The sequence below is a fragment of the Schistocerca gregaria genome, chromosome 2 (genome assembly GCF_023897955.1).
Source record: "Schistocerca gregaria isolate iqSchGreg1 chromosome 2, iqSchGreg1.2, whole genome shotgun sequence".
NCBI lineage: Eukaryota > Metazoa > Arthropoda > Insecta > Orthoptera > Acrididae > Schistocerca > Schistocerca gregaria.
In genome coordinates, this window is record NC_064921.1 from 739725699 (window position 1) to 739752833 (window position 27135).

Genomic DNA, 27135 nt, shown 5'->3' on the forward strand with positions numbered 1-27135 from the left:
CCAATGCAGAAAAAGTCGACATACGCATGGTGAACGGATACTGTAGAGAGAATGCAGTTCGTTCTTCTAGGGTGTATACGGCAAGATATCCCAATAGACGTCAACCATCTAAGCAATTGTTTATCACCCTCTTTAACCAGTTACGTGAAAGTGGTAGTATAACACATAGACAATGTAACAGAAGGAAAACAGTGACGACATAAGCGGGGAAAATTAAAATTCTTCTTACTGTTGCAGTTGATCTAGCTCCCGAACAATCGCACAAGGTAGTGGCACGAGCCAGGCAAGTGTCCTTCGCGTTCTTCATCGACATAGGTTTCATCCCTATCACATCTCTCTCCGTCAAGAGCAGTCTAGAAACGTTTACGAATTTCGTGTTAACTTCTGTACATGGGCATTACGACACGATATTCCAATTTTATCAGGTATCTTGATGAGTGGTGAAGCCATATTTACTGATCATGTCCAGGTAAACCGCCGTTAAGATACACTATTTGTCTGTTGATAATCTCCGTTGGTTTCGTCAAGTACAACGTCAGCGTCGACAGGGTGTAAAATGGTAGCTTGGGATAGTGACCCATCAGCTCATAGGCCCGTTTTTCATAGACTGAACACTGAACGTGCACAAGTATCGCACCTTCCTAACAGGCCATCTTCCAAGGATGCTGGAAGACGTTCCTCTGCAGACTAGGAGGAAAGTGTGGTACCAACATGATGGTTGTCCGCCCTATAGTGCACGAAATAAACAGCATTTCTTTACGAAACGTTTCCAAATTGTTTGACTGGACACACAGGACCTTGGACAGTCCGTTCCCCGGGTATGAAGCCTGTAGACTTTTTTCTGTGGGGAAAGCTGAAAGACGCTGTCCACAAGACTTACCAACTACACCCGATGATATGCAACGACGTACTGCTGCAGCCTGCTCGGACATCTCCGCTGAAATGCTAGCACGTGTGCAGCAGTCGTTCCATGCCAGACTGGAAGCGTTTATTGTCGCTGTCGGTGGTCACATTGAACATAACATGTCATGGTTATTCGTCTCGTTACCAGTCAGAATCCACACTAATTATGTAAGAACTTGAATTCTTCTTTAGTGTGTGCTACGACAGGTATTGTACAAGTGGCAATATGGGAACTTTTCAAAATGTTGTTGTTGTGGTCTTCAGTCCAGAGACTGGTTTGATGCAGCTCTCCATGCTACTCTATCCTGTGCAAGCTTCTTCACCTCCCAGAACCCACTGCAACCCACATCCTTCTGAATCTGCTTAGTGTAGTCATCTCTTAGTCTCCCTGTACGATTTTTACCCTCCACGCTGCTCTCCAATACTAAATTGGTGATCCCTTGATGCCTCAGAACATGTCCTACCAACCGATCCCTTCTTCTGGTCAAGTTGTGCCACAAACTTCTCATCTCCCCAATCCTATTCAATACTTCCTCTTTAGTTATGTGATCTACCCATCTAATCTTCAGCATTCTTCTGTAGCACCACATTTCGAAGGTTCTATTCTCTTCTTGTACAAACTATTTATCGCCCATGTTTCACTTCCATACATGGCTACACTCCATACAAATATTTTCAGAAACGACTTCCTGACAGTTAAATCTATACTCGATGTTAACAAATTTCTCTTCTTCAGAAACGCTTTCCTTGCCATTGCCAGTCTACATTTTATATCCTCTCTACTTCGACCATCATCAGTTATTCTGCTCCCCAAATAGCAAAACTCCTTTACTACTTTAAGTGTCTCATTTCCTAATCTAATTCCCTCAGCATCGCCCGACTTAATTTGACTACATTCCATTATCCTCGTTTTGCTTTTGTTGATGTTCATCTTATATCCTCCTTTCAAGACACTATCCATTCCGTTCAACTACTCTTCCAAGTCCTTTGCTGTCACTGACAGAATTACGATGTCATCGGCGAACCTCAAAGTTTTTATTTCTTCTGCATGGATTTTAATACCTACTCCGATTTTTTCTTTTGTTTCCTTCACTGCTTGCTCAATATACAGATTGAATAACATCTGGGATAGGCTACAACCCTGTCTCACTCCCTTCCCATCCACTGCTTCCCTTTCATGTCCCTCGACTCTTATAACTGCCATCTGCTTTCTGTACAAATTGTAAATAGCCTTTCGCTCACTGTATTTTACCCCTGCCACCTTCAGGATTTGAAAGAGAGTATTCCAGTCAACATTGTCAAAAGCTTTCTCTAAGTTTACAAATGCTAGAAACGTAGGTTTGTCCTTCCTTAATCTAGCTTCTAAGATAATCTTGCTTCTTTTCAAAATATATCTCGTAAACGACTCGCACTATACCCTTGCAACAAATACCACTGACTTTCTAATTTACTCTACCTTTAGTTTGTTAATGCCAAAAAATTGCATGCATGCTCAAAAAGTACGCTTTATAGGTATTATTACAATCTGTTAATTGCCTAACAAAAAATGGTTCAAATGGCTCTGAGCACTATGGGACTTAAAATCTGAGGTCACCAGTTCCCTAGAACTTAGAACTACTTAAACCTAACTAACCTAAGTACATCACATACATCCATGCCCGAGGCAGGATTCGAACCTGCGACCGTAGCGGTCTCGCGGTTCCAGACCGAAGCGCCTAGAACCGCTCGGCCACGCCGGCCGGCGATTGGCTAACAGCACGAGCCCCTGACTGTCAATCCATTCTGTGCAAACAGCAAATCAATAGCGCTTTCCACTTTCGCAATATTTACGGTGCAAGTTTTAGTGGTTCAGCCTAAAATATTTATCTTAAATCCGTCTGCATGTATCGTTGCGTGTCACGTAAAACTTTCGAGTAAATCGGGCAAGAACTTCTCGAGATTTTTGCTAAGGACTTTTCCCCCTTTATACATCGCATATTTACTAATACTATGTATTGGATACAGCGCTCTGAATATTTCTTGGAATATCGTGAAAAATTGAAGTAATCGGTCAAAAATTTTTCGTGACACTTCGTGGTGGTGGTTAGTGTTTAACGTCCCGTCGACAACGAGGTCATTAGAGACGGAGCGCAAGCTCGGGTTAGGGAAGGATTGGGAAGGGAATCGGCCGTGCCCTGTCAAAGGAACCATCCCGGCATTTGCCTGAAACGATTTAGGGAAATCACGGAAAACCTAAATCAGGATGGCCGGAGACGGGATTGAACCGTCGTCCTCCCGAATGCGAGTCCAGTGTGCTAACCACTGCGCCACCTCGCTCGGTGTAACAAAGTTGAGCATCGTCTTGTCTTTACACTGTAGTATTGATAAGATGAAGCCAAGAAACGTTCAGACGGACATAAGCTACAGATATTTTTTTTAACATAATGTGGAAACAATGTTAGCAAAAAATCTCGAAAAGTTCTTGAGATCTATTTTAAATTTTTGCACGATACTTTAATAAACATTTGGGAAGACACAGGTAATATATTTTTAACATATACAATTTATAAATATATATACAGGTAGAATCGCCTAAAACATGTACCGTAGATATTGCGGAAATGGAAAGTCCCAACCTAGCGAAGTGACACAGTGGTTAGCACACTGGACGCGCATTCGGGAGGACGACGGTTCAAACCCTCGTCCGGTCATCCTCATTCAGGTTTCCCGTGACTTCCCTAAATCACTTGTGGCTACTGCCGATATGGTTCGCTTGAAGGGGCACGGCCGACTTCCTTTCTCATCCTTCTCTAACCCGATGGGACCGATGACCTCGCTGTTTGGTCCCCATCCCCAAATCAACCAACCGACCAATGGAAAGTCCTATTGATGTGGTTGCTTTCTATTTTACCCACAGTGGCCACTCACACAACGGCACCACGATCTTGAGCAAGGGATTGCTGATTACCAAGCTGTTTAGCGCCCAACGATTTTAAATCCATCCATTCTTGCAGCGGCGTCAGCTGTTTCGTAAAGCTTCAGTTGCCGATCGTCTAATACCTTATTGACGAGTATGCAGTTTCTCTTGTGTTTTCACGGCTGATTACAACTTTGGTGCAATCTTCACTTGCATCACCTAAAAGGGAAGTGAGGCCAAGTTTGGATACAGTTCCGTTTTCTAACTGTTGATAGCTAAGAAGCAGACTCGTTACACAAATTCACCAACTTCGGATGTCCGCCCCCGGTAGCTAAGTGGTCAGCGCTACGGAATGTCCATCCTAAGGGCTCGGGTTCGATTCCCGACTGGGTCGGAGATTTTCTCCGCTCAGGCACTGGGTGTTGTGTTGTCCTAATCATCATCATTTCATCCCCATCGACGCGCAAGTCGCCGAAGTGGCGTCAAATCGAAAGACTTGCACCAGGCGAACGGTCTACCCGACGGCAGGCCCTAGTTACAAGACATTATTATTGTTACCAACTTCGGATGAATTTCTACTAGCGAAAAACTGTCGGAAACAAAAATATTATGGAGACACGCTATTCCACATAATCGACATGAACAAATCATCTAGAGGTAAAAATAGTTTACCTTACTTTAGAAATACTATATTGATAATAGTATTTTACAGATCATTTTGACACCACAATAACGTTACTGTGCAAAGTATACAAAAACCTTTAAAATAAAATTACATTGATATCAACGCCACCTTTATGCCGGTCAAGAAACTTTTCCTTGCAGTTTCTGTTCCTGCAACAATGTAGTTGGATGAGGTAAGCTGTATTGTCATGATCAGGGGTCACTGCCAAATTACTACGTGTGCTGCATGAGGAGCCAGTGATAGACACGTCAACTTGTAGCTACAGAGGTAATTGTCATCAGCACTTTCAATATTCTTCTAGTTTCTAGCACAGGCCGTTACAGTTGACCCATCCTTTGGAATCAGAGCACATTATGGCACTTACAAATGGTGAATGCCCTTTTTTCAATTTTTTGTGCCTCCGATTTTTTGTCGCTGTGCAGGAAATGGATCGTTTTGACGGAGACCATAGTGGAAATGTCCGGGAGGTTGCGGGAGGAATTCCAGTACAAGGAAGAGCTTGCTAGAGCCGCAGCAGAGACGCTGTCCAAAGCGAAGCGCGAAATGGCTCTCAAGGCGGGTCCCAAGTATTCCAAGGTAAGTCCTAATGTTTGCCAAGCCAAGAGTACGTGTGATGAAAATTAACTTTGAAGCGCAACCTAGATACATTGCGCAGAAATGAACAGAAATACGGCCTAACGCTTTGGCAATTTAACACGGTATGATGGTCCCATGTGCTGCAATCTGAGCCTATTGGTCACAGAAAGACTGAACACAATATACACTGATGGAACTTTTCTTCAACGTGGTTTGCATACAGGTCACAAAGGATCAACGGTGGTCGCTGGATGGGTATAGCATGACAGTTGGGGAATGTCCGTTAATTACGTGAGCTCCAAATAGCTGGTGGAGGGAGCAAGAGTCCGGTAAAATCTCGCCAAATCTCATTTAAGAGGGAGGGCATGCGGGCGATTAAATCTCACTTCAACTTTTTTAATTCACAGAATATACGTTATTATAACGGATAACACTTCCTTGTATAAAATTAATCGCCGGCCGCTGTGGCCGAGCGGTTCTAGGCGCTTCAGTCTGGAACCGCGCTGCTGCTACGGCCGCAGGTTCGAATCCTGCCTCGGGCATGGATGTGTGTGATGACCATAGGTTAGTTAGGTTTAAGTAGTTCTAAGTTCTAGGGGACTGATGACCTCAGATGTTAAGTCCCATAATGCTTAGAGCCATTTGAACCATCTGATCCATAAAATCAATCCCTAAAATATATAATGCCAAAGTGACCAACAATCTTTAGGGCCTTCCAGAACTCAATTGAAGCCTTGACACATGAACGTGGTCGGGATTTCCCAGTATGAACCAGGTGCTCCCAAGTGTCAGATTTCATTCGGCGCAGTCCTTCCGCGCAGGTCGAAATCACTGCGTGTCAGTCAGTGAGTCAGTAGTGATATTCCACAACACATATAAAGCCGATGTTACCAGATTCAACATGAAATTGCGTGAAAATTTGTACATTGCTTATGTTTTTACATTGCTTGCATCCTGACAAGCCGAAACAAACATGCAGGCAAGAAGTTAATCGTGTTACTAAGAAACTAAGCTGAGGTCCACCAACAAGAATTCTCTTAGTTGTCATATAAATCAAGAGGCTGAAAAGCTACGTAATCACACGGTTCAAAGGAAGATTGTCTTTCATCTGCAAAGCACTTAAAGATTTACTGACAGTTAATGTATATAATAGATCAATAAGAGGTCAGTTTTTCAGGGATCCGTCAAAATGGTTAATACTATTTTGACTGAGTCTTTTTGTCCATCTATCTCTGCGGGATATTTCCAAATGCCATCTCTTTGCTTCGTTTGTGGAACTGCAAAAATACAAGTCAACACTGCGTGCAGTCCTGCGAGCATCTGTTGGTCAGGGTTCGATCATCGTGTGATGATCACCTGTCAGGCTGAGGAGCTGCTGAGCATTACGGACGATAGGCTGGAAAGTCAGCACGAGAAGGGTGTAGATTCGCCAAATGATTGTCTTTCTCTATTACCAAAACACATGGATGTCTTGTGCCCAATCACAATAGAAGAAGCACACGAAAGCCCATTGAATGAGTGAAGAATATGAAAGGTGGTGTCGCAGATTATTTTGTATTTGCTTATATGTGAAAAGTATTTATAAAAGCCAAGATATGTAATGAGCCATTTGGCATTTTTCGAGAGACTTTATTTAATTAAACTCGTTGTAGCGCACCTTTAAAGTAGTAAAGGAGTTTTGCTATTTGGTATAGATTTAAGTGTCAGGAAGTCGTTTCCGAAAGTATTTGTATGGAGTGTGGCCATGAATGGAAGTGAAACGTGTACGATAAATAGTTTGGACAATAAGAGAATAGAAGCTTTCGAAATGTGGTGCTACAGAAGAATGCTGAAGATTAGATGGGTAGATCACATAACTAATGAAGAGATGATTACACTATGCAGATTCAGACGGATGTAGGTTGCAGTAAGTACTGGGAGATAATGAAGCTTGCACAGGATAGAGTAGCATGGAGAGCTGCATCAAAGCAGTCTCAGGACTGAAGACCACAACAACAACAACGTAAAGAAATATGAATGTTTTAATTGGACCACATTTTTCACTTTGTGATAGATGGTGCTGTAATAGTCAAAACATTTGGCCCAATAGTCACAAACATATGGCTCACAATTCTAGACGAACAGTTGGTAACAGGTTGGGTTTTTCAATTAAAATACAGAGCGTAGGTACGTTTGAACATTTTATTTCGGTTGTTTCAATGTGAAACATGTGCCTTTGTTAACTTATCATTTCTGAGAAGCGTTCTGTTACAGCGTGATTACGTGTAAATACCACATTAATGCAATAAATGCACAAAATGATGTTCTTAACCTCAGTGCATTTGGCAATAAGTGTAACGACATTCCTCTCAACAGCGAGTAGTTCGCCTTCCGTAATGTTCGCACATGCATTGACAATGCGCTGACGCATGTTGTCAGGCGTTGTCGGAGTATCACGATAGCAAATATCCTTCAACTTTCCCCACAGAAAGATATCCGAAGACGTCAGATCCGGTGAACGTGTGAGTATGGTGCTTCGACGACCAATCCACCTGTCATGAAATGTGCCGAACATCCATCATGTTGGAAGTACATCACCATTCTGTCATACAGTGACACATCTTGTAGCAACATCGGTAGAACGTTACGTAAGAAATCAGCATACATTGCACCTTTTAGTATACCATCGATAAAATGGGGGCCAATTATCTTTCCTCCCATAATGCTGCACCGTACATTAACCCGCCAAGGTCGCTGATGTTCCACTTGTCGCAGCCATCGTGGGTTTTCCGTTGCCCAGTAGTGCACATTATGCAGGTTTACGTTACCGTTGTTGGTGGATGACGCTTCGCCGCTAAACAGAACGCGTGCAAAAAAACTGTCATCGTCCCGTAATTTATCTTGTGCCCAGTGGCAGAACTGTACACGACGTTCAAAGTCGTCGCCATGCAATACCTGGTGCATAGAAATATGGTACGGGTGCAATCGATATTGATGTAGCATTCTCAACACCGACGTTTTTGATTCTCGCGCAATTTGTCTGCTACTGATGCGCGGATTAGCTGCGACAGGAGCTTAAACACCTACTTGGGCATCATCATTTGTTGCAGGTCGTGGTTGACGTTTGACCTGTGGCAGAACACTTCCTGTTTCCTTAAATAACGTAACTATCCGGTGAACGGTCCGGACACTTGGCTGATGTCGTCCAGGATACCGAGCAGCATACATAGCACACGCCCGTTGGGCATTTTGATCACAATAGCCATACATCAACACGATATCGACCTTTTCCACAATTGGTAAACGGTCCATTTTAACACGGGTAATGTATCACGAAGCAAATACCGTCCGCACTGGCGGAATGTTACGTGATACCACGTACTTATAAGTTTGTGAGTATTACAGCGCCATCTATCACAAAGCGAAAAAACTGGTCCAAGTAAAACATTCATATTTCTTTACGTAATACACGAATATGTAATAAAAAACGGGGGTTCCTATTTTGAAAAACACAGTTGATATCCGTTTGACCTATGGCAGCGCCATCTAGCGGGGCAACCATAGCGCCATCTGGTTTCCCCCTTCAAACTAGACGAGTTTCGTTCTTGGTAGTTTTTTCGTTTGAGGCTTATTTCGTGAGATATTTGGTCCGATCTTCACGCACTACTTAGGGCTGGCAACATAGAGCCTGGGGATGCCGTGCCGAGAACGCAAGTGGCAGGACTCTTGTGGGGGTTCATCGAGGGGCGCGCCACCCTCACCATCATCGGCCCAGATGAGACCACGCATATTCCTGGCAATGTGGACATAAATTCTGGTACAGAAGACATTTTTGTCGCGAAAAAGTTGGATCTCGATGCGGCGGCCACAGTGCAGTACGAGCTGGACTCCGACCACAGTCCTGTCGTACCTGGATCTGGCCAGTGTCGAAGACGATGCCGAGAGGATGGCAAACACACAAGCAATCACTAACTGGGACAGACAAACCTGCCTGGTGGGAGAGCACATGGAGGAAATCCTCGCGCTTCAGATGGAAGGCGACTTGGACGTAGCAACTGAGAAATTCACTGGAATCCTCCGCGCCTGTGTTCGTGCAGCTAGCGCCAGGATGACCAATGATCCTGTCCCAGGGACCTGCCCCCTGACATCTGGGACCTCATATTCACCAAACGCAGGAGGCGTATACTGTGGCAACGCTACCACGACCCAGCCGATTGCCGCCTGCTGCGGAGTCTAGAGGACCAGCTTGAGACAACGATTACAAGAGTACAGGAGCCGCTGCTGGGAGGAGAAACTAAGATCCGCCGAAGCAGACACGTCCAGACGCAAAGTCTGGAAAATAACACGGCAGCGGAAAGATCCCACCAGATAAAACAAGCCACTCCACGGCGAGAACGGTCTTGCATACGACGAACGAGAAAACCCGGAAATAATCGCAAAGCCATTGGAGTCACAATTCCGAACTCACGTCATCCACGATGATGCGAGCGACAGGCAGGAGACAATAGTTTTCGGTCGAGTGACTCAGATAAGAAATACACGCCCAATGACAGAATTAGTGCCCGTTAACAAGCTGACAATATGTGCACTCATCAAGCGGCACGGTAACCACAAAACTCTTGGCCCCGACCGCGTCCGCGCCCCCACTTCTAAAACACCTTCCCCCTCCCGTAATATCCTACTTAGCAAGCGTCTGTAATGCCTGCTTGAAACTCACATACTTCCCCTCAGCGCGGAAAACTGCAGAGGTCATTACTCTACCCAAACCCAACAAAAACTTGCTCCTTCCCGAAAGCTACGGGCCCGTTTCTCTCCTAACTGGCGTGAGTAAAATCCTCGAATTAATAATCCTTTCATCCCTCTGTCAGTTCCTGACAGAAAACTGTATCCTTATGCCCGAACAGTTTGGATTCCATGCTGAGCATTCCACTATCCATCAATCCCTTCGTTTGTCGTAACACATTTGTCTGTCCAGGGCAAGGAGAGAAGCAACAGGAGCAGTGTTCCTAGACATAGAAAAAGCATTTGTCCGCGTCTGGCACAGTGGCCTAATCTACAAACTAGATAAGGTAGGGTGCTCAGTTCTATAACCTGGATCATTGACTCCTTCCTTACAGGACGTCAGTTCTTCGTAAGGAACGGAGACAAGTCCAGCCAGACACGACGAATTGCGACAGGAGTCCCGCAAGGTTCGGTTTTAGGTCCTGTCCTCTACACCATACATACGAATGACACCCCTGGGCAGATTGGCGGAGAGATTGCTCTCTATGCGGATGGCACCGCCATGTACAAAAGCAGACGCAGCTTCCTCTTTATACACCGCCACCTCCAACAACATCTCGATAAAATAACGCAGTGGTGCAACCGCTGGAAAATAAAGATTAGCCCTAAAAAGTGCCAGGCGATCTATTTCAATCCTAAAATCAAGCTCCCCGATCGTCAACTCACCACTGACGGCTGAGAGTTAACTTGGAGAAAATCAGTCATTTTTATTCCTGGGGTCGAAATAGATCGACGCCTAACATGCAACAGGCATCTTACTGCCGCAGCAAACAAGGCTTGCGCCCTCTTCTGTAGGCTGTATCCACTGTTGAAAGGCGATGGTATAACCATCCAGTGTAAACTCTTCCTCTGGCGCCAGCTCATACTTCCAGGCATCCTGTATGGCTCGGATATATGGGCTATGCCGTCAGACACAGCACTATCCCGACTGCAACGTCTCCAGAACAAAGTTTTCCGTGCCATCTCAGGCGCTGGCAGATACGTTCCCAACACACACATAAGAGACTTCCTAGACCAACCCACACCATTTACACACTCATTCAAGAAAAATCCATAAAATTTTACGAAACATGAACTTCGCCCCACTTTAGGAAACGAACCGCCAGAAGCTTCCCACAAACGCCCAAAATTAACTCTTACTCGCCTCTTTAGATACCAATAAAATATATATAAAACACCAAACACAAGCTTACACACAGAGAACACGCACACGACCCCAATCCCTCAGCTTCACGTAAACCCCTAGCGCATTCCGAAGTCAGACGGGCACAGCCCAGTGGTACTTAGTACACGTATTTCGTACCCATAACCTCGTCGTTCCTGGGGTATAATGGAGCCGTATCTGAGGTTATTTCACTTCCGGTGTGATTGTGCGCCTGCAATCTCACCTGAAGGGTCTTTTGTTTCAAAGTCGTTTTGTGATCCATTCATGTAGCTTAGGGCCTGTATACTACAATGCACAATTTTTTTAGGCCGAGCAAGATAGCGCAGTGGTTAGCACAATGGACTCGCATTCGGGAGGACGATGATTCAGACCCGCTTCCGGCCATCCTGATTTGGGTTTCCGTAATTTCTCTAAACAGATTCACATCTACATCAACATGTACATGGATGCTCTCCAAATCACATTTAAGTGCCTGGCAGAGAGTTCATCGAACCACCTTCACAACAATTCACTATCATTCCAAACTCGTACAGCTTGTGGGAAAAAACAAACGCTTATATCTTTCTGTGCGAACTGTGATTTCCCGTTTCAATATGCTGATCATTTCTCCCTATGTAGGTCGGCATCAACAAAATACAATTTTCGCATTCGGAGGAGAAAGTTGATGATTGGAATTTCGTGAGAAGATTACCCTGCAACGAAATATGCCTTTGTTATAATGGAGTCCAACCCAAATCCTGTATCATTTTAGTGACACTTTCGCCCCTATTTCGCTATAATACGAAACGTGCTGTCCTTCTTTGAACTTTCTCTATGTACCCCGTCAATTCTATCTGGTAAGGATCCCACACTGCACAGCAGTATTCTAAAAGAGGACGGACAAGTGTAGTGTAGGCACTCTCTGTAGTAGATCGGTTACATTTTCTAAATGTCCTGCCAATAAAACGCAGTCTTTGGTTAGCCTTCCCCACAACATTTTCTAAGTGTTCTGCCAATTTAAATTGTTCGTAATTGTAATTCCTAGGTATATAGTTGAATTTACAGCTTTTAGATTTGACTGATTTATCATGTAATCGAAGTTTAACGGATTCCTTTTAGCACTCATGTGGATCACCTCACACTTTTCTTTATTTGGGGTCAACTGCCAATTTTCGCTTCATACAGATATCTTTTCTAAATCGTTTTGCAGTTTGTTTTGATCTTTTGATGTCTTTATTAGTCGATAAACGACAGCGTCGTCTGCAAACAACCTAAGACGGCTACTCAGATTGTCTCTCAAATCCTTTATACAGATAAGGAACAGCAAAGGGTTCGTATCACTACCTTGGGGAACGCGAGAAGTCACTTCTATTTTGCTCGATGACTTTCCATCAGTTATTGCAAACTGTGACATCTCTGACAGGAAATCATGAATCCAGTCACATAACTGAGATGATACTCCATAAGCACGCAATTTCACTACAAGCCACTTGTATGGTACAGAAGTCTAAAAATACGGAATCAATTTGAAATCCCTTGTCATTAGCACTGAACACTTCGTGTGAGTAAAGAGCTAGTCGTGTTTCACAAGAACGATACTTTCTAAGTTCGTGTTGACTGTGCGTCAATAGACCGCTTTCTTCGAGGGAATTCACAATCTTCGAACACAATACATGCTCCATAATCCTGCTGCATATCGACGTTAATGATATGGGCCTGTAATTTACTGGATTACTCCTACTACCTTTCTTGAATATTAATGTGACATGTGCGACTTTCCAGTCTTTGTTTACGGATATTTCGTCGAGCAAACGGCTGTATTTGATTGTTAAGTATGGAGCTATTGTATCAGCATACTTTCATAGGAACCTAAGTGGTATACAGCCTGGTTCAAAATGGCTCTGAGCCCTATGGGACTTAACATCTGAGGTCATCATGAAAAGTCCCCTTTGGAAATTTATAAATTACTGTGCTGATAAACCTCTTACGTTATTTGTTTTTCAAGCAGCTGAGCAAAACTGAACGTACTCAGACATTTCTCTCTTTACTTATTCTGTTCAACAGTAAACTGACACACGACTTTCAATAATCCCTAAAAAAAATGGCATTGACTAACAATAACCTATACCTTTCATAAATCACTTACCTCACAAAAATCTTCGTTACTCAAACTACTGCAATACAGCGATCGCCAATACTGCCAGCTAAATAAAAGATTCTAACTACTGAAGGCACTAACTACTGATAGGCACAGTTAGCAAATGAAAGATTTTGATAGAGAACAAACAATGTATTTACCTCACTCCACACAACGTTTTTCCTCTGTTCAATCGTCCAATGTTCACGCTCCTTACACCAGCAAGGCGTCGTTTGGCATTTACCGGCGTGATGTGTGACTTATGAGCAGCAGCTCCACCGTGAAATCCAAATTTTCTCACCTCCCGCCTAACTGTCATGGTACTTTCAGTGGATACTAATTCCTGTGTGATGGTCTGGATAGATGTCTGCCTATTACACATTACTACCCTCTTCAACTGTCGGTGGTCTCTGTCAGTCAACAGACAAGGTCGGCCTGTACAGTTTTGTGCTGTAAGTGTCCCTTCACTTATCAGCTTAACTATCACATCGGAAACAGTGGACCTAGGGATATTTAGGAGTGTGGAAATCTCGCGTTCAGACGTATGACAAAAGTGACACCCAACCACCTGACCACGTTCCAAGTCCATGAGTTCCGCAGAGCGCGCCATTCTCCTCTCTCACGATGTCTACTGAGGTCGCTGATATGGAGTACCTGGCAGTAGGTGGCAGCACAATGCAGCTAATATGAGAAACGTATGTCTTTGGGGGTGTCCGGATATTTTTGATCACATAATGTATAACTTTGCAGACACATTCAGTGGTATATGTGAATATTGTATACAAAATGTGTTGCGAATAAAATTAGTAATAAAGAAGTAATAAATTTAAACGTCATGCCTGATGCCGTACTGCATCAATAGCGGAAATGTAGTACGCGAAAAACTTCTTTCCTTTCATTACTTTGTGGAGTTTGTTAGCGAGAAAAAAATCCATAAAGGTTTGAAATGATGTACAAAATCTGTTGCAAATAATTAAATACTCCCAACCTTAAATAATGGATGTGCAAATTGCAGGTATTCGCTCACCGTGGGCTAAACTCCTTTTTCATCCCCACCCCCGGTCCTTTGATAGACAGATGGCTCCTACCCCCACAGCGATCCTTTCCCACAGTGAGCGATAGGCGTACCAAGTGTGGCTGAAAAAGGTCTAGTGATTTAGGAGGAGATGTGGAACATACGGACAAACATATACGAGTATATGCGATGTACAGAGAGGGTTTGGAGTAATAATTGACTAAAGAAGTATGTATGACACACATACTCAACTATTCGATTCATATTCAGATATATATGCTACAAATTTGTCTCTGACCTCTTCAGCAGTAGTGACTTTTGTTTTCACCTAGCGAAACAGATTTGATGAGAGGTTCACTGTTTTCAGTTTTCTTGCAATAGTGTAGCGTATTTTTCACCTTTATCTGTAGCGGTACTCGTTTTACTCTACTTTTTAGTTCTTAGTTTGCAAGGCTATTAGACTGTAAGACAAAAAAAAAGTATCACGAAGAAATTTTCCGAACGGAACGGAATTCCGTGGATGTGATGTATATGTTAAGATATACAAACGATTACAATTTCAGAGAAACTGGATGATTTATTCAAGAGAAAGAACTACACAGATTGAGCAAGTCAATAACGCGTTGGTCCACCTCTGGCCCTTATGCAAGTAGTTGCCCGGCTTGGCGTCGACTGACAGAGTTTTTGGATTCCCTCCTGAGAGATACCGTGCCAAACGCTGTCCGACTGGCACGTTAAATCGTCAAAATATGGCGCTCATAGTACGCTCGAGTCCGCACCTCGTGGTCTAGTGGCTAGCGTTGCTGCCTCTGGATCTCGGGGTCCCGGGTTCGATTCTACATCTACATCTACATGATTACTCTGCAATTCACAGTTAAGTGCTTGGTAGAGGGTTCATCGAACCACAATCATACTATCTTTCTACCATTCCACTCCCGAACAGCGCGCGGGAAAACGAACACCTAAACCTTTCTGTTCGAGCTCTGATTTCTCTTATTTTATTTTGATGATCATTCCTACCTATGTAGGTTCGGCCCAACAAAATATTTTCGCATTCGGAAGAGAAAGTTGGTGACTGAAATTTCGTACATAGACCTCGCCGCGACGAAAAACGTCTTTGCTTTAATGACTTCCATCCCAACTCGCGTCTCTCCCCTATTACGTGATAATACAAAACGAGCTGCCCTTTTTGCACCCTTTCGATGTCCTCCGTCAATCCCACCTGGTAAGGATCCCACACCGTGCAGCAATATTCTAACAGCGGATGAACGAGTGTAGTGTAAGCTATCTCTTTAGTGGACTTGTTGCATCTTCTAAGTGTCCTGCCAATGAAACGCAACCTTTGGCTCGCCTTCCCCACAATATTTTCTATGTGGTCTTTCCAACTGAAGTTGTTCGTAATTTTTACACCCAGGTACTTAGTTGAATTGACAGCCTTGAGAATTGTACTATTTATCGAGTAATCGAATTCCAACGGATTTCTTTTGGAACTCTTGTGGATCACCTCACACTTTTCGTTATTTAGCGTCAACTGCCAACTGCCACACCATACAGCAATCTTTTCTAAATTGCTTTGCAACTGATACTGGTCTTCGGATGAACTTACTAGACGGTAAATTACAACATCATCTGCGAACAACCTAAGAGAACTGCTCAGATTGTCAACCAGGTCATTTATATAGACCAGGAACAGCAGAGGTCCCAGGACGCTTCCCTGTGGAACACCTAATATCACTTCAGTTTTACTCGATGATTTGCCGTCTATTACTACGAACTGCGATCTTCCTGACAGGAAATTACGAATCCAGTCGCACAACTGAGACGATACCCCATAGGCCCGCAGCTTAATTAGAAGTCGCTTGTGAGGAACGGTGGTCATAGCTTTCCGGAAATCTAGAAATACGGAATCAACTTGAGATCCCATGTCGATAGCGGCCACTACTTCGTGCGAACGCGGCCGGGTTGGGGACACTCACTGCCCGGGGACTGGGTGTCTGTGTTGTCCTCTTCCTCCCCATCATCATCATTCGTGACTGTGACTAGATTAGATCGTATAAAAAAAAATTGGACTGTGTAAAAATTGGGACTTCGTAAGGGAGCTTGATGGATGCGCAGTTGAGCGGCCCACAAATCAATCATCATCATCATCATAGTACGCGCGATCTCTGTGCAGTAGTGTTTATTCATGTGTGGAAAGCAGATAATGGTGGCCTGTTCCTACTGTGCAGGTGCTGGCTGTGGGAATGCACGTACGGCGGACGGACTACGTTGCGTTTCTGCGCTACAAATACAACGCGACGCGCGGCGCAGGCCTCGACTACTACCGGCGAGCTGCAGCGCGCATGCGCGAGTTGCTGCAGCCTGAAGGGGCCGCACTTGCCTTCGTCGTGACCAGCGACGACACGCGCTGGTGCGACAGGGTTCTGCTGCCGGCGCTGCGCGAAGACTTCAAGGTGAGTTTCTAGCCCTGCAGAACGCCTCCTTCCACCATAAATTGCCTTTGATTAGGAAAACCAGACGTAGTTTTTTTTTAATTTTTGAAGTAAAGTAGACTCCGCTTGCAGCTGATACTCTTTGCCTATTGTGAATCAAGATACAATACATTCCACGATAATGAATCGCATTTCAGGTTTAATCTACAAATTGGGTTGGTGAATAAGTTCGTAGTGTTTTCCCGTAGCACGTAGCAGAGACTTTAGTCATCAGTAATATTGTATTTTTTGTACTGTATTGAACTGGGGACTTAGCAACGACGGAGGCGTTTCGTCCCCACCGTAGCCTCAGTGGTACACAACCCCACAACAGGCTACAGCAGTCCACTCACCCCACCGCCGCCCCACACCCAACCCATGGGTACTGTGCGGTTCGGCCCCAGTGGACCCCCGGGAACGTCTCACACCAGATGAGCGTAACACCAATGTTTCCGTGGTAGAGAAATGATGGTGTACGCATACGTGGAGAATGTCTGCGCATCAATCGCCGACATAGTGTAACTGAGGAGGAATAAGGGGAACCAGCCTGCATTAGCCGGGGCAGATGGAAAACCGCCTTAAAGACCATCCACAGGCTGGCCGGCACACCGGGCCTCGACACTAATCCGCAGCGGACCGCCACACCTTCCCGCCCGGAAAGCAGTGCCTTAGACCGGATGGCTAACCGTGCGGACTATCAATAATATATTCAACTTCATTATTCACAACAGTCGGTCACCGCCGGGTAACTTTTCGATTCCGAGATTTCAGAAATCACGTGGTTTTGAGGCGAAAAACTCGCCATGCCACTTTCGCAGCGCATTTCCATCCAGAAAGAAAGTTCCTTGAAGGTTGTTCGATAGAGAGATAAAAAGGTGAAATTCAGAGGGTGCTAGATCAGGTGAATAAGGTGGGCGCGAATAGCTTCTCAAAGCAACTCTGTATAGTGTATCTTGCGAAATTAGCAGAAATGCGGGCGGGCGTTGTCGTGTAGTGGCATCACACCTGATTTGTTGACAGTTAATATCAGATGTGGTAGTTACACTCGAGGAAGCGATTCTTAGTACACCAAACCGTCTCTGTTCCACCAGATGTGTAACATTAGCGTTTGTGTACTTCGTACTGGAAGTTGCTACTTTGTTTGGGGTCAATTATTCCTTTCTTTTCCTTATGTTAGCATAAAGACACCATTTATCGTCACCAGTAATAATAAATGTGTGTATGAATTCCTAAGGGATCAAGCTGCTGAGGTCATCTGTCCCTAGACTTACACACTACTTAAATTAACCTATGCTAACAACAACACACACACTCATGCCCGAGGGAGGACTCGAACCTCCGGCGGGAGGGGCCGCGTAATCCGTGACATGGCGCCTCTAACCACGCGACCACTCCGCGCTGCATCGCTAATAATACGGGATAGGAATGGTTCGGTGTTGTTCACGAGAGATTTGATGGCGTACAAGCAAAGAAGCACATATGGTCTGTGATTTATCTTAGAGCATGTTGTACCCATACGCCAGTTTTTTAAACCTTCCTCATTGCGTGCAAATGCCGCACGATCGTGGAACGATTACATTTCATCACATTACAAGTTTGCGCGTACACTGACGTAGATCATTGTGGATTAATGCGTTTGAACGATCTTGATCAAACCCCGAAGGTCTTCCTGAACGTGGAGAGTCACTAATGTCAGAACGATCCTGCTTAAAACAAGGATACCATTTCCTTGCCGTGGCCTGTTCAATGACGTTATCCCCATACACGAAGCAAATGTTTCTGGCTGCCTCAGCGCCTGTCACCACTCGAGTGAACCCAAACAGAAGAATATGTCGGAAACATTCCGATTTCTCCACTTGACACTCCAGTTTCTAGCGTCCACAGCTGCATTCAGTACCTCAAACGACAAAATGACAATATGTAAACGCAAAAAGCAACAGTTAACTACAAATGAAAAATTACAATCGATAAATAAACTCATGGTATTCGTAATACCAAAAACAAACCATATACGCTGTGAACTTATGCATCAACCTAATACATGTGAAAGGCTCTTAAGTGAAAAGTAATAGTACCTACTACGAAAATGGCTCTGAGCACTACGGGACTTAACATCTCAGCTCATCAGTCCCCTAGAACTTAGCACTACTTAAACCTAACTAACCTAAGGACATCACACACATCCATGCCCGAGGCAGGATTCGAACCTGCGACCGTAGGAGTCGTGCGATTCCCGACAGAAGCGCCTAGAACCGCTCGGCCACCTTGGCCGGCTACATATAATGAAGGAAACAGAAACGTACTCACTTGGCTGGATTACATTAATCCATTACACCAATACGATTCTATAAAACTCATATCATGCCATCATCACATGCACTGGATGTTGCAAGAGCCATCAATAATCTTAGATAATTACGGGTCATCACCGAGAAACATCCTAATCTAGGCAGGAAAAATTGGGCGAATAAACGGAAGAACACGAAACTGTGGCATCAGAATCGCATTAAATAAAGTACGGTAGCAACTTACCAGTGCTGATCTCCTGATAGTAGTTAGGAAAACAGCTATCCCGGCTGAGATGATGAAATGATAACATAGTGTGTAGACGCAGCAGCTACCAAGTCATAGCAAAAACTGAGGCGGGCCATGGGCCGTGCCTACCGCACCAATTCTAGTAGACGCCAGTAGAAGGCATGGGGGTTGTATAAGGCGAGGAACTTCATTTTTCGAAGACTGGGAGTCGTTTTATAAGGAAAATTAACAACTGAAGAAATGATACCAGGATATGTGCCTTACAGAAAGTTTGGAGATCGTATTGGTTTAATGGCGCGATGCTTCACTCTCTTACATAGCAGGCACAGTTTTTTTTTTTTTTTTTTCTTAACGGTGCCACATTCGTATGTACGAGGGTCGTTCAATAAGTAATGCTCCACATTTTTTAAAGCCTTTAATAAACATAGACAAACGTCCTTGTTGGTGCTTCACATGAGATGTTTTTTTTTTTTTTTTTGTGCGCCGGTGAAGTTTCGAACCGTTATGGCAAAATGTGAACAGTGGTAATAATGGGATGGTTGTATTTGACGGTCAATAACGCAGGTAAGGCACGCGTAGTGCTGGACTGTGCGTGTTCAGTACGAACTAGGCATCAGTGCAGGTTGTTTACGAGTAGTGCACACTACGTATTTGCATTCAGAGGTCGAGGTCGACGTGCAATGGAAGATCTAACAAAGTTCCAGAAAGGGCAGATGGTGAGGTCCCGATTAGCTGGAGGATAAGTAACCAAGACAGCCAGCTCATCGAATGTATCAAGAGCAACTGTTTCAACAGTCATGACACCCAACACAAAACATGGACAGACATCGTGCTGTAAACCTAATAGTGGGTGCAAATCAAAACTAAACAACAGAGATCGTCGTACGCTAACACGAATTGTGTCAAAACAAGAAAAAACTACGGCGGCTAAAATGATTGCAGAGCTCAATAACCATCTTCGAGACACAGTATCTAGCAACACTGTTCACCGAGAACTCCATAAAGCGAATATTCGTGGACGAACTGCTATACCGAAACCATTAATGACGACAACCAACACAAAGAAGCGTTAAACATTGTGTCAGGAGCACAAATCCTGAGCGGCTGATCAGTGGAAACACGTCATACAGTCCGAGGAATCACCTTTTTCGTTATTTACAACATCGAGCCGGTTTTGCGTCTGGAGAACGCCAAAAGAAGCCTACAACACTGAGTTTTTGATTCCAGCGGTTAAGCATGGAGGTGGAAGCGTGATGGTGCGGGCAGCTATATCATGGTATTGTGCTTGTTCCATCATTACTCCCAAAAGCCGTGTTACAGCCAACGATTATGTGAACATTTTAGGTGATCAGGTGCACCCCATGATTCAAATGTTGCTCCCCAACAATGATGCCATATTTCAGGATGATATTGCACCATTCACACAGCCAGGACAGTAAAGCTGTGAGGAGCATGCAACTGAACTGCAGCGTCTTTCCTGGCCATTACAATCCCCGGACTTGAACATTATCGAACCCATAGAGCGCAGACTTTGGAGCAGATTTCCGCCTCCATCGTCTCTACAGGAATTAGAAGACGTTCCCATCGAAGAGTAGCATAACATTCCACTGGAGACTATACAGTCATTAAATGCCAGTATTCCATAAGAATTGCAGCTCTATTTCGGGAAAATAGGGGTCCAACCCTTTATTAATAAACTATTCCCAAGTAAGTACAGATGTTCACATTATTTTGCCTGTCCCCTGTAACTCCACTATATAAACACGAACTAAGTAATGCTATTTTGTCTATGAGAGACCTGGACAGGAAATGCCTGCAGACGGTGGGGAGTGCGGATATGAAGTCTGTCTGTAAACTGAAAAACAAGCAGTGGAGCAAGTTGCCTTTCCCGGAAGGAAGCTACAACTCCCATAGATAAGGATTAACAATGAATTTCCTCCATAACGGTGAAGCACAGTGTGCAGAGATTTGCGTGTAACCTGTTCATAGGCTTTTCTTGCTCTTGCATAATTAGAAACTCATAGCTGTATTCAATCTAGTTTCGACGCACTTCGTGGAAAGTAAACATCCCCCCCCCCCCCCCCCCCATCCCCACTCTCCCACAGAGTGTCTGCGCATCGCGTCGCCAGTTATTCATGAGGCGATCTTTGGATGGGTCTATATGACTTCGTGAAATGTCCAGTAGTTTTTATGGCGCTGTTTTTGCGGTACAAAGAATGGTGAACTGCCTGCTCCATCATCATTTTGCAGACTTAATTCAGCAACCTGCGATAACTCACGCTACTTCTTTCCATTCCCAGAATACAATTTATTCCTCAATTCGGTTCTACTGCACTTAGATGTGGTACATACATTTAATATTTGTTTCAAGTCCACTTCATTTAATAACAAACATTAATTTTGCACCATTCAAACACTTTTTTTTATGAACTGAGATTTTTCAATTTCTACCAACTTGGAAACTATTACTCCTAGAGAAAAAAGAATACGACCTTTTTTGTAGGAAAATTAATGTATTGGGATCGTTTTCGCTAGAAGCCGCGACTTCCGAGATGTTCAAGGAAAACCTAGAAAAAAGTTACCTTTACCACACCCTCAGCCCCTTCCATTCCACGTCTACGCTCACACACCACTGGTCAGGGCATTCGCATGTTGGTCACAACACTTCCCCCACAACTGTACAAAAATTTGCTCCTGCTCGAGTTTTTCTCCTTAGCGACACTTTTTGGTCTTCGTTGACTGGGCTAGTATCAACACCCATACCAGCTAAAAAGACTGTGCAGCCAGTCCTTCTGAAAGAAGAAGTGTTCCAAATACTTTAGTTTATAGTACAGATAACATACTGCTACAAGAAATGTGAGTTTGTTAGTTAAAAGAAAAGAGGGCAGCTTAAAGAAGGTTTCACGTTTCTACGCTGAAAAAGGAAAGAGGGAATTACTGGCACCTTAAAATTTATAATGCGACTGTTTAATGAGACACTGTTGGTTGAAACATCCAGTTCCAAAGAGGCAACAAACCTCCAGGTAGCTAAATGCCTCGGGGAATCGAGACAAAGCTACACAACACATTGAACTGTGGCAAAGGTGTTGCTTCATGAAGGGATATTATAGATATCAAAAAAAGAACTGACCAAAGTGCAGCTGATGTGCAAACTGTGTTGGGAAAGGTAGATGGCAAATTAGTGAAACAGGATTGCATCATTGTTACCTTGAGTCGCACTACGCATAGCAGCCAACCTTGAGAAGTGGCTGTTAATTACATGGGAAATGTGTAATCAGGTTCGCGAGCTCTTCCTCGGAAAATTTTAATGTCGCATCGACATCTAGGTCGTTTAGAGACGGCGCCGAAGCTCGGATTATGTCAAGACTGGGGAAGGAAATTGGCCGTGTTCTTTCAAAGGAACGAGCCCGGCATTTGCCTGGAGCGATTTAGTCGGAAAATTTTAAAAATTAGAATTGTGTTTTAGGCCTTTAAACACTGTGTTTCACACACTTCCTGGCCCTAAGTAAAGAAGACTTTCCAGTAATTAAAACAATTGTAAATGAAAACAATCAGGTTAAGGGGAAAAAGTTAAAAATTAGCTTAGTAAAGATAAAGGTGCTTTAGAAACCTTTCTGTAATTTACAAATACTGCAAAATCAATACACGTATGTCCCTCAACTTATTAATTAAAAGTAAAGTAAAACACGTGAACAAAATCCACTTACATCATGAAAAAATAGGCGTCTTCAGTGTTTTACACAAAAATATTTACAACTCATTCTCATACACTGCCCCTTCTTCCTGGATCTGCCACTACATGTATACGAATCTTCCCTGGTGACTGACGATAATTTTCTCTGGAGCGATAATCTTGTTACACTCTTCGCAGCCTGAAACTGATCCTTTGAAAAATTATTTTGGTAAAACCTTCTTCCTGAAGATAAATGGTTCATTTCACTGTTGATTAAATCACTCAAGGTTCCTGTATTCATACTACATCGAATTCAGTACTGTTTTTCCTAACAGTACTAAAAACTCTCTCACAGGTAGCATTACTATCAGGAGTGAGCAGTAATGCAAATACAAACTTGCTCAATGATGGCTACTTTTAAATGCCTGATGCACCCCACATAGCAAATTTTTTGTATCGAGGAGTATCAGCTTTCTCTTCTTCCACTATTCCAAAGTCATCAAACTGATATCTTGAAAATTCCAATTCTAGTGTTTCTTTTCGCAACCACTCAGAAAATCAGGAAATAGCTCATTCAGCTTTATAACTGACGATAAAGATTTGCCATTCCTAGGTCCTGTATCTATAACTTCTAAGTTTTTTATAAAGTCATAATGTAGTGGAAATTTTTCTTTGACGTAACCACATGAGTTGATGAAAAATCTTCTGACGTCTCCATAAAAATTTGTAACTACAGATTTTAAGAGCTTGCTATGAGAAATGTTGCTTCTACACCGATTACAATATCATCCCCTTTGTGATTTTTGTTTTGTTTAAATTTCAGTTCCAGCGAACTACCAGAAGTAGGTACCGCAGAAGGAGTGATAAATCTCACAATCAAATTTTTAAATAAGTTACTTAGGGTGCTATGAACTCTTTGAATTACTGGTTCTTCTTTCTGAAGGAACACATTTGCTTTGGTAAATAACGAAAGGGTATTAGGCATGAAAAGAAGATATAGCTTAGTTACTGGATCATTTAGAACAGGGCGCTCTCTAGGTAAGTGAGAGTTGTTTACATTTTTTGAAGCTGCATCGTTGAACATTTTACAAGAGGTTCCCACAGTTCAATTATTCTTTCTATTGATTGGAGTAGAGAGGGCCATCACATACAAAAATACTTCAGTATTTTGTGGGTTTTAGTGCCATACATATTTTGAATAAGTTAAAAAGTATTCTGTCTTTTTGAACTCTTTTGCAGAAAGTAGAAAATTGCCATTACAAATTCTTCAGCATCAAAATATTGTAGGCTTTTCGCATCTTTTTATGCAGCTCAATGAAGCAGTTGGCATCAACAAGATTCAATTCTTACGTGTGGCTCAACTTTCTTTTAAAAAAGCAGCAACTTCTTTTATATGTTTCACCATTGTATTTGCATTATCACATGCAAATGAAATGCAATTTTCCAGGGAATTCCTTTCCTTACCATTTCGCCACTCAACAGATTAAAAATTCCTTTGCCAGTATTTAAACCTGATTCCAGCAAGGATAGTATTGTGGTTCAAATCTTTCCTGGTTTAACATCAAAGTAAGTAACGACAATTCACATCTTTAACGTCTCTGCTACCATCAGGTGCAAGAGGAAAGGTGTTTTCTTTTAAGTATTCCACTACATCATTGTGTTCCAGATGACAAAGAATTTATGACTGTAGTTGTTTTAGTTGTTCCAAAACTGTATTTTTTTAACAGTCTCAGATTCAAGAAACGTTTTTGAACAGCTGTGAAGTATGATATGCACAAGAAATTGGCAGGCCCTGTTTAACAATGAATGAACTAAAAATCGTTTCAGCACTGGTGACAGAGTCTTCCTCATCAGGTTTTATTCCAAATGTAACAATGATACATATGAAGACTGAAGGTTAGTTAGGTCTACATGTACTTTAGACAGAACATGACGACATAAATCATCACGACCATCTCATTTATTTGGTTTTACCAAATATGTTCATTGTTTACTACACTGTTTCCGAAATTTCTGTCCAGTTTTACATGTTTTCGTTCACTGCCATCCACTGTACTGGCACTTTGGTGTTCCACAATAATACTACCTGATTTTGGTACAGTGTTTCTCACTTTCACTCGGGATATCTACTATTTAATTTCGCATTGTTATTTTTATCAGACTTTTCTCTACGGACACTATTAACAGGTGGTGACGAAACAAAAATACTGATAATTCCTTGCATTTTAACAAATAACTAAAACTTCCCTTAGCAGCTAACACAGAGTTTTCGAATTCTAAGTGGACGAATATTACCACCGAACACAATGTAACGATTATCGAAAATATCAGCGGTCTACATATAATGCACGCGGTATAATCCTGCATGTTTCCACGCATGCGCACTAGACGAAAATACCCTGATCATTGGAAATACCAAGTGAAGGGAATTGTTTGATTTTTTTTTGTACTCTTAGAGTCAGTCATTCGAATTAAAAATTTGAGAGCTCGGGGTCCCTATTTAATAAGCTATTGTTTTTGTTATTATTTATTATGTAATTTTTGTTCTCTTATGTAAATATCACAGGACTATATTCTAGACGCATGCGCGCGTTATGGCCGCCTAGTACGCATTTCCCAGATTCACAGGTGTTAATTTCCGCGCGCGGACGGCGTGTCTACCACTTTAACTAGTTCCACCGCTAGACGTCGTCGCGCTAGACCTGTACGCCGAAATCGTTCGTAGACAGGTTTACTACGTACTCTGAAAAGAAATCATTACAATCTGTAAAACATTTTCGTAGCATACGCCTAGAGGAAAGCGAACAGTAAATTTTCCGATTTTTTTAAAACATGAAATCGATAATGTCTATTTCCGTAATTTTCAGTATCTCTCCGTAACTCCGTAATGAAGGTGATAAGTCCTTAATAATTATGGATAATCTGGAATAGTTGGTAGCTATGACAACGCTTCCAGAACCTATCGACGCACGTTACTTTCGCTTAACCACGAGTCCTCATATACACAAGACAATGCGTTGCTTTAGATGCCAGAACTTCGGCAATGCCACTCTAGCATGTGAGGGAGAAGCCACTAGCGGCAAATGTGAAAAGCCGCACATGAAGTCGAGACTGCAGTGTCTACCTTGAAGAAAGGAAGGTATAGGAAGTGCAAAATTGCAGTTACAACAGTGCTGGTATTGCAAAGCCTATACAGCTCCCCCACCCTCAGAACCTTCGAAAAGGCCACGGTTGCAGACACAGAAGAACTTCCAGTATTTCAGTTGTCAGACTCCACTAAACAGGCCAGCACTGCCACTACCATTGCCAAGAGAGTTCCTCTGAAGTCTCCTCTGCCAAGCGAACCAAACGGCAAGTGTCAACCATAGTAGAGAGACAGGTCGGGTAAGCCAGTCCATGTAGACCTCATGCTATCCCACAGTTCTAATGATTCGGCTTTAGAGATACCTGAACACGAAGTCTGTCTGAGCCAAACATCCGTCCCCTATACTAAGCTTCCATCGTCGAAGGATCTCCACCCAGGCAGAAAGACGGGGTGGAAGAAGAACCTCACAGATCAAATGACTCCCATATTACAGTAGAATACCAGTGGGTACAGGACGCACGTGGAGGAACTGAAACTCCTAGCGCAGAAACACATTTTAAACTCACTGAAGCCCTTGTGCTACGAAGCTATACGCTCCACCACAATGATGAGCTGTGTTTATAAATAAAACACTCCATTCCTTTGCCCTTTCCCTTGTTACTGACCTAAAAGCAATTGTAGTTGAAATTCGTGTGGGTCAAAGAATATATATCCTCTGCACTTGCCACCACAAGAAGCCACTGAGATTCTCACAGATCTGACATAGCAACTCTCCAAACCATGTCCCCAAATGGATGACTTCATTGTCTGTAATGTAGCAAGGGGTTCAAACTTGACTTGCCCCAGGGATCGAGTTTTAGAGCCTCATGATGTCTCAGGATCTGTGTGATCTTAACACGTGCAATCCCACACATTCTAACACTGCTACTGATCGTCCTTAGCCATAAACCCCTCTTTCTGCTCTCTGGCCCTCGCAGATTCTGCTCACTGAGAATCTACTGGTGACCTTCATGCATGTAACCACATTCTGCTCTGGATCCACCTACCACTTGGATCAAACTTTGATAGAAAGCAGCAAAGATGGACGATCAATAGAAAAAGCCAGATGCTGTTCGGCCAACATGCTGTGCTTAAATATCGAAGCAGCGTGCAGGAATGAGTGGACCACATCACATGCGTGATCCACTATGCCGCTGACTTTACCATACCGATGTCCTTAGGTCTTCTTTGAAGGTGGCCTGTACTTCAGTGGAC

The 27135-nt window shown here is 43.2% G+C and overlaps 1 protein-coding gene across 1 annotated transcript in view; it reads left to right on the forward strand.

Moving 5' to 3' along the window:
- Nucleotides 1-27135, forward strand: part of LOC126334902 (galactoside alpha-(1,2)-fucosyltransferase 2-like) — a 103038-nt gene that overhangs the window by 59956 nt on the left and 15947 nt on the right. Inside the window, exons 4-5 of the mRNA XM_049997611.1 lie at nt 4907-5060; nt 16346-16570. Of these exons, the coding sequence (XP_049853568.1) occupies nt 4907-5060; nt 16346-16570 (379 nt within the window). The remainder of the gene's footprint in view (nt 1-4906; nt 5061-16345; nt 16571-27135) is intronic.